Raw genomic sequence first — 17,077 nt, forward strand, 5'->3', positions numbered from 1 at the left:
ATTATTACAGAGCCCAAACTCTTACGTAGTCAACTTTAAGGTGCGTATCATCGGAATTAAAATTCCAAGTTGATTTCCAATCAAACTATGTTGGCGATCAAATTTTGTATGCACCACGTCAGTAAAGACTCTTTATCGAACTCGTCTATTAATCGCCTCGCTCGCTACGCTCGCTCTTCTCGTAATATCAAGACTCGTTTGATAAAGAGTCACTTTACTGACTTGGTATATAAATAACTATTACCGTATTGAATTTCGAATCATAAAGTAAAATTTTTATTTCTTGTTTACTATGAATTTTGACGTTTATCATTTTCAGTAACATTGACATTAGCGAATTTGTTGTGTTTATTGGAATTTATAGCTTATATTGTGTTTATTTCATAAAGTTATATTGTGTTAAATATATTATAACATAGTTAAATATAAACGTACAATATAACTTTATAAAATACGTCCACTGATAATAGCCTTTTGCTAATTTATTACATTGACAGTAGGACATATCGTAGATAATACATATCGACGTACGTTTCATTAATGTTTTGATTGAACTTGTTTGCAAATAAATCATGACGTTGGTAGAAAGATACAGTCGGAAAAATGAACGAATACCCATGAACGATCACATCAATCACTTATTTTGTATTTGCTGTCTGTTTCTATAAATAACACAAACATTTGTTATAGAAAAAGACAGCAAATACAAAATAAGTGATTGATGTGATCGTTCATGGGTATAGGGCTTTTCATTCACAGTCATTTGTTTCGAGCTTCTGTCATGTGTCACATAATATTAATATATCTACGTCATACGTTATTGGTATATAACAATAATACAAAGCAAAGACGTATGGCGTAGATATATTAAAATTATGTGACACATGACAGAAGCTCGAAACAAATGACAATCGATGAAAAGCCCTATTCTTTAATTTTTCCGACTGTATGTGTGTGCGTTTAGATGTATGACCTTGGCTTGAACCAATTGGCCAGCTCAATTTTTTTTAATTATCTTTTTCATACACACAATTTACTAATCTTAACTGAGATACATTATAGTTTAATAAATACACATATTATAATATAATACATACTAATATTAAAGATTATTACTAAATACTTATACTAAACCACTAATGGATTTCAAAATATTTTTTTTCAGCGCTAAGACCTAAACCCGATTCAACACCTCGGAGGTATAGGCCTTCTTTGTTATTTTTTTGTGTGTTTTTATTTTTATTTTTTTTTGTTTTTTAATATTTATTTCTTTTTTTTTTCTTTGTTATTTTTTATTATTTTTTTTATTGTTTTTTCTTAATTTTTTATTTTTTTTAATATCAATTTTCATATTTTTTTAAGTGGTTATAATCAATTTTATAGAAATTTATATTACAATTTATATATGTAGTAAGATATAATGGAACAACTTTATTTGGTATCTACATAGATATAGAAGTTGTATTAATGTATTATATCAGCCAGTTAGTGACAAACTACTTTATATGTGCGTGGAATATTTACTTACTTCTGCAACAGTTCGAAAACTGGGTTCAAATTCAACACAATGACCACACCAAGGTGCGTAGAAATCTATAATCCAAGGTAATATGTATTTCTTAGTTAATACTTGAGCTTCTAGTGTTACTGCAGTAAATGATTCCACTGAAGAAGGCAATAGGCTAAAAGTCCATGATTTTAACGAGAGTAGATCCCTTCTTCCCCTATAGTCCCTAAAATTAAAATTGAAATATACTACTAAAACAATGAAAAATATTACGCTAATAAAAATTATTAACGAATTCAAGATTCAAGAGAAGTTTTGGTGAAATCCAATATAATAAACGATTTCGATGACGTTTAACTAGGGTTACCATACGTCCGGATTTCGTCCGGACAGTCCGGATTTGAAAGACATGTCCGGATTGGCGTCCGGATATGAGATGTGTCCGGATTTTTGTCGTTACGAAAAAAATAGAAAATACTTGTCCCAACGGTGGGAAACCCACGGTGGAAAATTTCATTCTGCGCTAAATCAAATTGTTAAGGCTACAAGGCTAACTTGAAAGAGATGGAAGAGAGCGCTTTAACTATAGTCAGCGTTGTTCCGAATTCTGTCAATGTGGATGAATTATTTGATGAGCGCTCGTCACTTCTTGAAGTTCTAAAAAAGCTGAAACCTAAATGAACTTTATTTACTACCTAAAGAAGAAACCAAACGCACTCATTACAAATGGCAAGAAATATTTGAAGCATTTTCTAAAAGCAACGTTTCCTTGAACGAATATTTTTAAAATAGTAGAATTCATCATTCGTCTGTCTGGTACTTCGGCTCCTGCTGAACGTATCTTTTCGATGATGAATTTTGTATGGACGGCTGAAAGAGGAAGATTATCTCTGCCTGTTGTAAAGGAGCTTCTCAATATTAAAGCAAATTCTGTAATGTCATGTTCCGAATTCCATGAGAAAATAAAAAATGACAAGCCACTTTTGAGAAAATTTATGTCTTCTCAAAAGTACGAAAAAAGAACAGATGAAGAACATCCTATCCCTTGGCCCAATACAGACTAAGCATTTCGCATATACAATGTAGAGGTAGCAACACTCACGGTCAAATTCACATTTTACATTTTCTACAACTCCTTGTACTACCCCTGTCCGGATTGGGCCTTAATAAATTATGGTAACCCTACGTTTAACTACAAAATTACGAGATTGTATAGGTATTATACCTCGTTTTTAAACTAGGAGGAGTAATTCAAATTTACCGCGTCCAAATGCTTGTTTGTAATTGGTCCAACAGTACGCAAGTTTACTCCATTAAATTATAAAATTTTGACACTATTAACGTTTATGAAATTTTGACACTATTGACATTTATGAAATTTTGACACTATTGGCATTTAAAATTTATAAGTTAATTAAGTTATATCGGCGATTTCTTGTATTTTCTGCGTTATTCTTTTAAGGTAGTCACTTTAGAAAGATAAAATAAAGCATTTTTTTAAGATTTTTTTCTCAGCCCCTTTATCAAATATGAACATAAAGCTTTTTACATATTTATATCTAAGTCTTACGACAGTATAAATTGCTTTTTAATTTTTACGTTTACACATATTGTAGAGGTCGTCAAAGTCGAGGCCTCCAAAAAAGTTGTTCCAGTGGCGGACAGGTTTGGGATATTTGAAACAAAAAAATCGTACGGCATTTGAAAAAGGAAGGTTTTTCACCAGTTGGTGACAATTTACAACCGTCAATTGAAAATTCCCCAAAAAGAAAAAATGGCGAAAAATTGGAAAAAAAATTGTGAAAAAATCGCCATTTTTCTTCTGTTTTTCATGTTTAAAAAATAGTAATTGTTTATTTTTTGATCAAATTGTGATGAATTGTCACACAGAATATAATAACAAATAAAACGCACCAAAATTTATTTAAATCGGTCTAACCAATCCGGAAATTAACTGTCCACCAGTTGAAAAAATGAGATTCGCACAAATTGAAATTTAAATTACTATATACAAAACCAAAGAACTGTTACAGCTCATTGGTATTCGCGTTGTGCAAGTATTGTCCTTTTCATGATTATTTTTCAGTGCATAACAAATGATAGGAAAAAGGGTAAGTCCGTGATAATACACATTTATGACATTTATTCTAACATGACATTTTAGTTAAATCTGACAGTTGTCACATTTTATTTTCAATTTGGAATAAAAACAAATCAAAAGTGTTTCTTGCATTTATAAAATGGTATTTTCTTTGATTTGTATAGTCTTATAAATTATACAGATTATATTTGTAATATTATTATCTAATTAAAAAAAATATTTTTTTATTATGGCGCCATCTATCGACAACTAGAATAACTAGAATAAATGTTATAAAAATGTCACCGACGAAATGTAATCACCGACGTGCCTTTTTTTCTGTCACATACAATTTAATGCGTTAGAAAGAAATCGAAAAACTGTGACGCACTGAAAGATGATCATGAGAAATACTGTACTTGGAGGTGATACGAGAAACGATCGTGCGCGAATAGCGGAGAAATCTTGCAACTTTCTTAAATAATTCATATTGTCAATTGAAATTGTCAAATTGACGTATATTTCATATCTACTGTAATTCAAGAAGAAAAATTATATGTTGCTCACAATATTGATATGATATGCAATTATTATAAATATAAAAGTATATTTAATTTATTGTATTTTGCTTGCAGTACTGCATTTTAATAATTAATTTTATTTACTACATACAATTGTTTACCTTTTAATAACATAACCTGAATCTTACTTTTTCTTCTTATAATTTTTTTGGGCTACGGCCTTGACAATTATCCAGCAACCAGGACCAATATGATTGGCCAATATAATTAAAAGTGCGAAAAAAATTGCCGAGCTATGAAACCAGGTGTCGCTTTTCCGAACTTCTTCTTCTTCTTTAGGTGCCGTGTCTGTATTCAGACGTTGGCCGTCATCATGTTGACAATTTCCTGAAATCTCTATCCGCTGCTGCGCGAAATAATTCTTCTACTGTGCAGCCACACCATTGTCAAATATTACGCAGCCATGAAAGTTCCTTTCGACCAATCCATCTCTTAACCTCCACTTTTCCTTGTATTATAAGGCGAAGCAGATGGTATTTGGGTCCTCTAATTATATGGCCGAAGCATTCTGTTTTTCCCCTCTTATGATGCTTATGAGCAGACGTTCTGAATTCAGCATTTGAAGAACATCTTCATTGGAAGTGTGCGAAACCCACGATATCTTTAGGATTCGTCGATAGCACCACAATTCGAATGCTTCTATTTTATTTAGCATTGTGGTTTTTAACGTCCATGTCTCACAACCATACAATAGGATAGACCACACATAACATTTCAGCACCTTCTTTCGAATATTCATCGATTTCCGAACTTGCACGGTTCCAATACAGCCATTTGTTTGTTTTCACGAAACAAATCCCAAACGACGAATCATCCTCCACCAAGACAATGCATGTTTGCACTCAGCTCGTGTCACAATATAATGTTTGATGCACCAAAACATCATCCTCATAACAGTCCAGACTATATAGCAACGATTTTTTTTTATCCAAGACGAACTAAGTTGACAAGTCTCAAAAAAATAACACTCGATGCCTTCAAAAACGCAATTCTGACTGCGCTAGAAAACGCGTGGAATAACTGTTTCCAGAATTGATTGGAGCGAAACAAAAGAGTTTTAATGTTCGTGCGTAACATTTCGAAAAAGACTAAAGTCTGTAAAAACCATCTCGTGTGTTATCCTAACTCTAGATAAAGAATAAAAAAGGTTGTGTACTTACTCATAATTATCCAATCCTGAAGAATCTAATGGATAGGCTCTAATTGTAGGATATCCTCTAATATCCATTTGATTACAAATATCATGATTACTCGAACAATCCAACTGAGCTATTTTTACTGCTGGTACAGTCACCTATAAATAAAAGATTAGATGCATTAGAATACCTTACAACACGCTCAATACTATTGATAACAGTGCATTAAAAGTAGGTTACTAAATAGTAAATGAATGCATATCGATACACATTATATATTTTTATTGTTTAGGCTATTAACCTAAATGGTATTCTTGGATGATATGATATTAAGAAAATAATAGGATACGATTAAATTGCTTCCCTACTTGTTGGTTTCATTTGACATATATTTAAAAAAAAACAGTAAATCCTTTATAAAAGGTATATTTAAAATTCCTAAAAAGGGCTACATCACAATCAGAACTAGTTTTCGACTGGTTTACCAGTCATCATCAGTGCTTACGTGAAGTTTACATGCTAACCACCAAGATATAATTTTACAAAAATATGTGGGTCAAAGCCCTATATACGTGGTCCGTTAAGGAAACATCGGTTAAAGATGCCAATTAAAACATGGATGTTAGAAATATTTTACCATTATGCCCTAGGTAACATCTGAGCTGTAGTGTGACTTGATTACATGGTGGAAGTCAGGTGGCAAGTCACTTGACATATGTCAGATGATGACTGGTAAACCAGTCGAAAACTAGTTCTGATTGTGATGTAGCCCTTTTTAGGGATTTTAAATATACCTTTTATAAAGAATTTACTGTTTTTTGTATTACATGGTATACAGCCAACTACAGGAAAACTTTTTCCTTGTGGAATATTTATATATCTTAACCTTGAGCGATGATTCGGTTTCTTAAATATTCTTAGTAGGAATATTAGTACATAATCGATAAATATTCTTAGTACATAATCGATATTATGACATATAAAGCATCTATAATAGGCAATAGACAGATAGTCCACAGTACATCGTCCTTTTTGGAAGATGATTACAACAGTCTTAAAAATGGTTTTAGCTGCTTCGTTTGAGCGAGTCTACCACTTTCTGAAAAATTTCAGAGTGCAGGCTGGACGCGTTTCCGCACGCCCCACGCCTAAACCTGTAGCTCTAGCGCGGTTAGGTTTTGTTATTGCAAAACTATAAAAATTTTAATTTTAATCAAGATTATACGATATAATAAAATAAATTCTTCACCAAAATCATATATAACAGAATCTACAACAAGTGTGAAGCGGAAATCAACGAGTCACAATTTGGTTTTAGGAACGATTTGGGCACAAGGGAGGCAGTGTTTTGTCTGCAAGTATTAGTACAGAGGTGTAGAAATATGAACAAGGATGTCTACATGTGCTTTGTAGATTACTTGAAGGCCTTTGACAATGTAAGACATGACCAACTAATTGAAATTCTACAAAACATAGGAATTGATGATAAGGAAACCATTTATATCAGAAAAGGTGTGCGACAGGGATGTGTTCTCTCCCCTCTCCTTTTTAATATTTACTCCGAACAAATTTTTAAAAAAGTACTGGATGAAGCAAACGAAGGCATAAAAATCAATGGAGAATTGACAAATAACATCCGATATGTGGACGATACAGTCGTACTTGCTAGTAGCGTCGATGAACTTCAATACTTTATGGACAGATTACAAAGAGCGAGTGAAGAAAGAGGACTTAACCTCAACATAAATAAAACAAAATGGATGCTGGTCAGCAAAACTCAAAAATCTGTCAGATAATTGAAGATAAAAAACCAATTAATTGAACACGTTGACTCGTATATATATATATATATATATATATATATATATATATATATATATATATATATATATATATAACATGATGTTGGATAATCGAGTACAAATATAAAAATAAATAAGCAAAATCATTGGCTAATACTCGTAAAGTGAATGTGAATTTAGTTGGAAATATATAAAATGATGAAGGGTCATCATTCCATACATTTCTGTGCAACTATATACACCGGTGTTTCGGCCTATTTGGGCTTCGTCAGTATAGTGTAGCAAGTTAAAAAAGTTGTTTGTTAACTTGTAAAAGGATTACTACAGGAGCAAGGTTACCAATTTTGGTCAGGTTGTTAGAAGACCCGCAGTCGCAAGGCTACAACTAACATTGCCAAGGAGGTAAAGCTACCTGAGGAAATGAAAAGCCATAACATTATTAAATAAAATGATGTTGGATAATCGAGTACAAATATAAAAATAAATAAGCAAAATCATTGGCTAATACTCGTAAAGTGAATGTGAATTTATTGGTGTTATATATACAAAGTCAAAAAAGCCAAATAGGCCGAAACACCGGTGTATATAGTTGCACAGAAATGTATGGAATGATGACCCTTCATCATTTTATATATTTCCAACTAAATTCACATTCACTTTACGAGTATTAGCCAATGATTTTGCTTATTTATATATATATATATATATATATATATATATATATATATATATATATATATATATATATATATTTATATTTATATATATATATATATATATATATATATATATATATATATCTTAGAACAGTCGTCAACTCGAAATGGGATCAAACAACCGAAATACGATCTAGAATTGAAAAGGTCAGAGCAACATTTAACAACATGAGAAATATATTCGCCCATACCGACATATCTCTCCCATTAAAAATACGGTTGATAAAATGCTATGTATTTCCAGTCTTGCTGTATGTCGCAGAGGCATGGACACTAATGGAAACATTAATGAGGAAGCTGGAGGCATTCGAAATGTGGGTGTATCGACGTATCCTCAAAATATCCTGGACGACTCACACGACCAACGTAGGGGTATTGCGCCGACTGGGAAAACAAAAAGAAATCTCTTTCACAATTAAGAAACGCAAACTTTAATACCTCGGTCATATTATGAGACATGATAAATATCATATACTCCAACTGATAATACAGGGTAAAATAGAAAGCAAACGCGGACCCGGAAGAAGAAGTCACTCATGGCTTCAAAACTTACGGCAATGGTTTGGACTAACATCGATCGAGTTATTCAGAAACGCCGCAAACAAAATTAAAATTGCTATGATGATAGCCAACGACCGCAACGGACAAGGCACATGAAGAAAAGAATAAAATAAATTATTTTTGTCGGACAAAAAAGAGGGCGCGATCGTAGAGTCCGACACCCGCAAGATGTCACTCGAGCGCCGTAGTTTTGTTATTACAAAACTCTTAATTTTCAATTGAAAGTACTTATATTTAATTAATAAATATTGTCGATCTCTTGTCCGACAAATTTACAGCCTCGTTTCGTTAGTCCGACAACGTAAATATGTTAATGATGCGGGACGCGGAAACGCGTCCATCCTGCACTCTGAAATTTTTCAGAAAGTGGTAGACTCGCTCAAACGAAGCAGTTAAAAGCATTTTTAAGACTTTTGCCATTAGGCCATTTTTGGGAAAAGTTATTTACCAGCAATTTTATAGTCCGCAGATGTGCTACTTTTTTTATAAACAAAATGGCGCCCGAAAATCGTGTTTTTTTTTTCAATTTTTGCTCTATAACTCCAAAGATTTTAACTTTACACCAAAAACACCCAAATAAAAATTCACCGTAATTAAATTCTGAATAGAAACATGTTTTTCCCGATTTACTTCGACGATAACTTTGCTCGGAAAATGCGGGGTTTTCCAACAAGATCTTTAATTTTCAACTAAAATTTTAGACGAGTAATTGTTTATCAATATTTAAATAACTTGGTAATATAAAAGCTGTTTTCGTATGAATTATAATTACAGAAGCCGATGGAAATTGAATGAACAGTTTAGCAACAATTGAATTGTTAATTAAAAATTTACGGTCGCTATAATAACCACAATAATTATGATACATAAGAATAACTATGATTTTTGTATAAAAAGACACTGTACCTATATAATGTACTTTACAGAATTGAAATTGGACTATTTAAGCGGCCTCAGGAATATTTTAAAATTATAAACAATTTTTTGGCTTATAAACAAATAGAATATCTCGGGAAATATTCAATTAAATTAAATCATTAAAACGGTATTGGAAAAAAAGCGGCAGGACGCTTCTTTTAAAAGAAAAAACGTTTAATTGTGATGAGTGGTTCCTGGGATACAAACGGTCAAAGTTGACCGGCATTTACGGCAAAGATATAAACAATAGTATCATAATTTTCGAACCATCACCTTTTTATTTCGGTCCTCTTTCTTCACACCAATTTTCATATCTTCAACATACTCATAACATATATTATTATAATAAAAACTATCGATATTACGAGTAAAAATTGCCAAAAATAGCAAAATTCCAATCAAAAATTAGGTTGGAGAAAATGTAATCTCAAAGTTCAAAATCGGTGTACGTTAAAAAAATGCATTTTCTCGGCTTCCCATGGAGCAATTTTCTTCATTCTTTTTTTGTTCCCAAATAACTCGAGTAGAGCCATCTAACTAAGGCATTGTTAAATGTCAAAGTTGCTTTTGTTTTGTTATAATAAATTAATTTATTTATTATAACAAAAATTTTTAATTTGTTTAAATAAAGATTGTTTAAATAATTATACAGCTTTCAAATGAAAATCGTTAAAAGGTACACTTGTAGTAAGTTTATCTAAAAAAAATTTACAACTGGAAAAAATATGTAGTTTTCTTTTCTTATAAATAAATTAATCTATTACAACAAAACAAAAGCACGTTTGCCATTTAATAATGTGTTAGTTAGATGGCTCTACTCGAGTTACTTGGGAAAAAAACGAATGAAGAAAATTGCTCCATGTGAAGCCGAGAAAATGCATTTTTTTAACGTATACCGATTTTGAACTTTGAGATTACATTTTCTCCAACCTAATTTTTGATTGGAATTTTGCTATTTTTGGCAATTTTCACTCGTAACTCGTAATATCGATAGTTCTTATTATAATAATATATGCTATGAGTATTTTAAAGACATGAAAATTGGTGTGGAGAAAGAGGATAAAAATAAAAAGGTGATGGTTCGAAAATTATGATCCCATTGTTTATATCTTTGCCGTAAATGCCGGTCAACTTTGACCTGTTGCATCTCAGGAACCACTCATCACAATTAAACGTTTTTTCTTTTAAATGAAGCGTCCTGCCGCTTTTTTTCCAATACCGTTTTCATGATTTAATTTAATTTAATATTTCCCGAGATATTCTATTTATTTACAAGCCAAAAAATTGTTTATAATTTTAAAATATTCCTGAGGCTGCCTAAATAGCCCAATTTCAATTCTGTAAAGTACATTAGATAGGTACAATGTCTTTTTATACAAAAATCATAGTTATTCTTATGTATCATAATTATTGTGGTTATTATAGCGATCGTAAATTTTTAATTAACAATTTAATTGTTGCTAAACTGTTCATTCAATTTCCATCGGCTTTTGGAATTATAATTTATACGAAAAGAGCTTTTATATTACCAAGTTATTTAATTACTTATATAAAATTTTAGTTGAAAATTAAATATTTTGTTGGAAAAACCCGGATTTTTCAGGGAAATTTTCGTCGACGTATATCGGGAAAAGCACGTCTCTATGCAGAATTTAATTAGGGTGAATTCTTATTTGGGTATTTTTGGTGTAAAGTTAAAATCTTTGGAGTTATAGAGCAAAAATTGAAAAACACACGATTTTCGGGCGCCATTTTGTTTATAAAAAAAGTAGCACACTATCTGCGGACTTTGTATACCTATATTATTAATATATATGTACAATCATAAGATTCGATTCCAGCAATGAAATTGCTGGTAAATAACATTTCCTTGTATTTTGCTAATTATCCCAGAGTAGATGTACTGTGGACTAAGATATAAAGTCAATAAAAAAATCAAAACGCCGCTTTCAAATCAAAGACGGTCTCATGATAAAAATTTTCAAACTGATAGTCTCAGTATCTGATGCCATTTTTTCTTGTAGAATGTGGCAGTTTTCTGGACTATTACCTATGTGTATATTATTTGTTAATGTACTTGTATTTTAATTAATTGTTAATATTATTATTTGTTAATATATTTGTATTTGTATTTTTATATTTACCTGCTTAGCTAACTGCCTCCAGGAAGATTCTAAACTCTGACAAGCCCCACAGTTGGGATGTTGAAAATTCACAAGCCACAATTGTTTCTTCGGTTTTCGCATTAGCAAACCAATGTTATCTTGGTCCAAAGTTACAACTAAAAATTAAAAAAAAACATAAGTAAATTAAAATATTTGAGATGAATATTCCACGTAGGCATTTTGGACCTGATTTCTATCACTGTATGTGACAAAAAGTATGTACAGTAGAGCGTCGATAATCCGAACACTGGTAATCCGAACGTTCGCTAATCCAAACGCAAAAAAATTATAAAATTAAAAAATATGATCGCGGACCGAATTTTTGGATTTAATATTTAATATACAATATGGGTAAAATATGACCGCAGATTTTTGTTTTGTGTATACAGAAATACATACAATATATTTGTTTATTATGCAGGTGTTTTATTCCTTGTAACTAAAACGTAGGTATGTACATATATGTACATACTATGTTTATGAGCTTTGTATGTATTTTGAACATATGTTCGATAATCCGAACAATTTGATAATACGAACTACCCTTGTACCAATTAGTTCGGATTATCGACGCTCTACTGTATTTGTTCTCAATACAAATTTACTTCTTTCATAAAGATAAAATTGCTAACATTACTTACTTGTCGGATTTAACATGTCATCTAAATACTCTATAATACTTCTGGCATCTGGTGAACCATGGAAATGATGGGTTTTGGAATTGTTATATAAGATTGATGTTGGATACGAATTGATCCCTTGACTTCTGCAAAGATCCACATGAGAAGTGCAATCGATAGTTCCAAATTGTACTTTTTGGGAATCGAAATTTTGGCTCGCTTTTCTTAATACTGGAAGTAATCTTCTACAGGGTGGACACCAGGGTGCATACCAGTCAATAAACCAAGGAGTGCCTATAAATAATACAATAAAATATGAGAATTAATTCCTGGCTGCACCAACAAATACTAAGCTCCAGCTTAGCCCAGCTCAGCTTATGCCTGGTTGCACCAATAGATCTTAAGTTTAAGACGTGCCCTAAACATAAATATAAATAAAAAATCAATGGGAAAATCCCAATAGTTGGCTGTATACCATAGTTTAAAAAAACCAATACAGAAGTAAAAACTTCGAGATGTATTCTGGTATAAAATCGTTTATTTAAAACTATAAAATGTCATCGATTGCAGAACGTTTTCGTTCTAAACAGAACATCTTCAGTGCATCCTGCCGAGTATTTTGAAACTAGCACACTGTAAATAGTGTTAACATCATCATATATGGTTTACATAATGTAATATGTTAAAATGTTATGACTACAAGTCGATGTTAATGGATAAAGTGGAACACATGCTAAAAGGGTGCCATGGTTCCCTGCTCGAAGATGCTAGGTACTTGCCAATTCAATGGGCACAGACCAACTTGGCACCCTTTTAGCATGTGTTCCACTTTATCCATTAACATCGACTTGTAGTCATAACATTTTAACATATTACATTATGTAAACCATATATGATGATGTTAACACTATTTACAGTGTGCTAGTTTCAAAATACTCGGCAGGATGCACTGAAGATGTTCTGTTTAGAACGAAAACGTTCTGCAATCGATGACATTTTATAGTTTTAAATAAACGATTTTATACCAGAATACATCTCGAAGTTTTTACTTCTGTATTGGTTTTTTTATAAATATAAATATAAATGTAAATTTTTAAAGTACAAGCTGAGCTGGGTTAACCTGGAGCTTAGCCCAGTTAGTTAAATTTAAAGTGCCTACCTTTTTTTATTATACCATAAAAGTCTTCTTCACATAAAGCATGAAAATTCTTCGATTTGGTACTTTCTTTGGCAAAATTAGCTACTTCATATAATACATCACGTCCATGATGTAATTCAAAAGCTCCACCAGCTTTTAAAACTCCCCACGTTGGATATCTTACGATATGTACACTTGAACACAATGCAGAATTTCGTCCACAATGAATTAAACCTGAAAACACAAAACAGAATCATTTATTTATTGAAACCTGTTGGTAGAAATAATAATGATTCGATATGCAGGCGCCATCTATCCTTGATGACTAGAAAATAGAAACAACTATACGAATCTAAACTACGTGTCAACCGCCAAAGAATTTAAAATATCTGTATCTTCCATATAAAAATGTCTGTAATTCGCTAAGTAGAGGACATTGTATTACGCAATGGAAAGCGCTGTGTATTATCTGACACCAAAGGCAGATGGCGCTTACATATTGTGTTCACCTTGTACTGCAAAATGCAACCCTGCCTCACTCCACGCATGATTTTCACATCTTCGGTGTGTTCACCGTCAACTCTCGAGGTTTGCAGTCTGATTCCAGTAAAGGTCTCTAATTATTTTCAGATCTTGGTTGTTAATTCCTGCTTCTTTTAGTATTTGCATCATCTTGGCGTGTTGTACTCGATCAAACGCCTTCTCGTAATCAACCAGACATGCGTATACGTCGCAATTCACGTCTCTGCATCTCTGGAATAAGACTTGTATTGAAAACAAAGCCTCTCTCGTACCAACAGCATTTATGAACCCGAACTGGTTGGGCGAAATTTGACTTTCACATACATAGCTTGTAAATTCTCGTATGGATTACCTTTAGGAACAATTTTAGGAGATGACTCATCAGGCTTATCGTACGGTATTTTTCGCATTTTTTGGCTCCTGGTTTTTTTGGAAGTGCAATAAACTCAGACTTCAGCCATTCTGTTGGTATTTCTCCAGAGTTGTATATGTTGTTGAATATCTTTGTGATTATTTCTATTGATTTGTTGTCCATCAGTTTAAGTAGTTCTGCTTGTCTATTATCGGGACCTGCTGCTTTGCCCTCCTTTAGCTGTGTTATGGCAGAATAAACTTCCTGCTGTAATATTCTTGGTCCATCATTTACCTCTTCTTCTAACTCAAAGGTGTTATCTCTTTGGTTTTCAAATAGTTTTTCTAGATATTCTTTCCACGTTTTAATTTTACTCTGTTTGTCTAAGATGATGCTTCCGTCAGACTCAGTTAGATTTCCTCTCTGTCTCCGTCTTAGTCCAACTGTGTTCTTTAACTTTCCTATGTACATTGTGACTGTCGTACTTTGACTGTAAAGTCTCAATTTTTTGGCATCTCTCCATTGCTTCTTTTTCTTTCGCTTCTCTAATTTTTCTTCTTATTGATATTGAGATTGTTTTATATGTGTCGGGGTCATTTTTAGCATTTCTTCTTTCGTCCATTAGTTTCAGGATCTCATCTGTCATCCACGATTTCTTCTTGGTTAATTTATCTGCCTTTAAGTGTTTATCCTTTACATTTTGAACTATTTCGGTCATTTGTTTGATCATTTGTTCTTCGTCCGATTCGTCTCTAATTGCAGTCACTTGCTCGTTTAACGTGGCTTGAGCCATCATTTTCATGTCAGGGTCTTTTAGCATACGTAGGTCATATGATTGTGATTTCTTTTTCTGTACTATTTTGAGTTTGACGCGAAATACTCCCACCAGAGGAACGTGGTCCGTCTCTAATTCCACCAATCTCTTTTTATTCCACCAATTTAATAGGTCTGGATCCCGCGTATGAAAAAAAAGTTAATTAATAGCAAGCTGAAAATTTGTTAATAGCTTAAGGATGTCTAGTCGGATAAACTTTGATATATGGGAACACTGGAACAGGGGCAGTTTTAATTGTGGAACAGGTTAAAAATTTGGAACGGTCAGATCACGAAAACGGCACATTTATTTTGTCCGACAGAACAGACTTAAACTCTCCGAACAGAGATTAAACTCTCATGCAAAAATCAGACTGCTATTTATCACCTGTCATAATTCCTGTCATTTGACATATTCTACATGTTCCACTCATGAAAACGCCCATTTGGTAATAAATAGCAGTCTGACTTTTGCATGAGAGTTTAATCTCTGTTCGGAGAGTTTGTCTGTTCTGTCGGACAAAATACATGTGCCGTTTTCGTGGTCTGACCGTTCCAAATGTTTAACCTGTTCCACAATTAAAACTTCCCCTGTTCCAGTGTTCCCATATATCAAAGTTTGTCCGACTAGACACCCTTAAGCTATTAACAAATTTTCAGCTTGCTATTAATCAACTTTTTTTTCATACACGGAATCCAGACCTATAATTACATTTCACTTGTGTCAATCTTGTGTGGTTGTGTTTTAACCAATTATACCAAGCAGGCAGGCAACATAATTCAAATACATTATTTTTAAGTTCATAGTACGGTTGGCCAACAATAAATTTAAAATCTTTCTAAGCACTACTTATTCGTGAATATACTATAAAAATGCAAACTTACCAACTTTTACGTTAGGTATTAGTTGAGGAAGCCGTTTGAGTTGTAAATTTAATTGAGTAGCAGCTCCTAAATAGAAGCAAAACAACCACGGCGATTCAGATTCATCTTCTAGTCCAGTTTTTATTTTCTGTAAGAAAAAATAACATTTTACCTTTTTCATGAAGTTGGAATGCGTAGCTCAGGTTAAGATATAGTTTTTTACGGCTTTGGACTTTGAAATATTTTTTACTTTACAATTATAAAGCTTCTTTGGGCTTACGAACCTTCATAATACGAATATTGTGGCGGCATTATTCGGTACGAGCTTAAACCATTTACGGCTAGCATTGAAGGTTTATACTTATAAAAATATTTAAAAGTTACAGTAATAATACTGCTCGATCAAAGAACACAAAACTTTACGAAAACCTCAAAAAAAATAAAGGAAGAATGAAAATTTGTAGATACGTAGTTGAAAGTGTCTATATTATATAAGAAAAAGTTTACACTTCTACATCCCCTCCATTTTACAAAAATTGGGAAATACCCCCTTCTCGGGGGTAAAAAAATATACATTCAAAATAAGTCCGGCATTGGATAAAATGACTAATTTTAAGTCACTTTTGTCCTATAGAATTTTTTCACAAGTCAATACTTTTGGAGTTATTTGCGAGTGAATATGTTTATTTTTAACAGAAAAGAGATGTTTTTGGACGGGTTTTCGCAAATAACTCAAAAAGTCAGTATTTTATCGAAAAAATATTCTTAGTAAAAATATAGCCTATAAGAAGTGAAAAAAGTATGAAGTCTGTTAACCCAGTAGAAGCAGAGTTGTAGCTAATTAAAATTAGGTTCGTATTCGTCAAATTCCAAATCGAATATTTCAACGGGAAATAACCAAAAAACGGAGCACTTTTCGGAGAAGACTGATTACAACTTATTTAAAAATCCACAAGGAAAAAGTTGTCTTGTAGTTGGCTGTATACCATATAATACACAAAAACGAATAAAATCATTTACAAAAGGTATATATTTAAAAATCCCTAAAAAGGGCTACATCACAAAACTAGTTTTCGATTGAATGACCAATCATCATCAGTGCTTACGTGATCTAACATGCTAACCACCAAAATACAATATTATAAAAAGATATGGGTAAAAACCCTTTAAAAGTAATCCGTCAAGGAAACATAGATGAAATATGATAACTTTAACATAGATGTTCAAAATATTCCATGTAATATGCTCTAGGTACCATCTGAGCTCTAATTCGACTTGTTCACATGATGACAGTATGGTAGC

The 17,077-nt window shown here is 32.3% G+C and overlaps 1 protein-coding gene across 1 annotated transcript in view; it reads right to left on the reverse strand.

Moving 5' to 3' along the window:
* Window positions 1–17,077, reverse strand: part of LOC114327227 (dnaJ homolog subfamily C member 10-like) — a 73,883-nt gene that overhangs the window by 14,761 nt on the left and 42,045 nt on the right. Inside the window, exons 8-13 of the mRNA XM_050657218.1 lie at window positions 15,797–15,923; window positions 13,246–13,458; window positions 12,108–12,380; window positions 11,446–11,582; window positions 5,329–5,462; window positions 1,529–1,733 (exon numbers count right to left, since the gene is read on the reverse strand). Coding sequence (XP_050513175.1) covers window positions 1,529–1,733; window positions 5,329–5,462; window positions 11,446–11,582; window positions 12,108–12,380; window positions 13,246–13,458; window positions 15,797–15,923 — 1,089 coding nt within the window. The remainder of the gene's footprint in view (window positions 1–1,528; window positions 1,734–5,328; window positions 5,463–11,445; window positions 11,583–12,107; window positions 12,381–13,245; window positions 13,459–15,796; window positions 15,924–17,077) is intronic.

This window comes from Diabrotica virgifera, chromosome 1 (assembly GCF_917563875.1).
Source record: "Diabrotica virgifera virgifera chromosome 1, PGI_DIABVI_V3a".
Lineage (NCBI taxonomy): Eukaryota > Metazoa > Arthropoda > Insecta > Coleoptera > Chrysomelidae > Diabrotica > Diabrotica virgifera.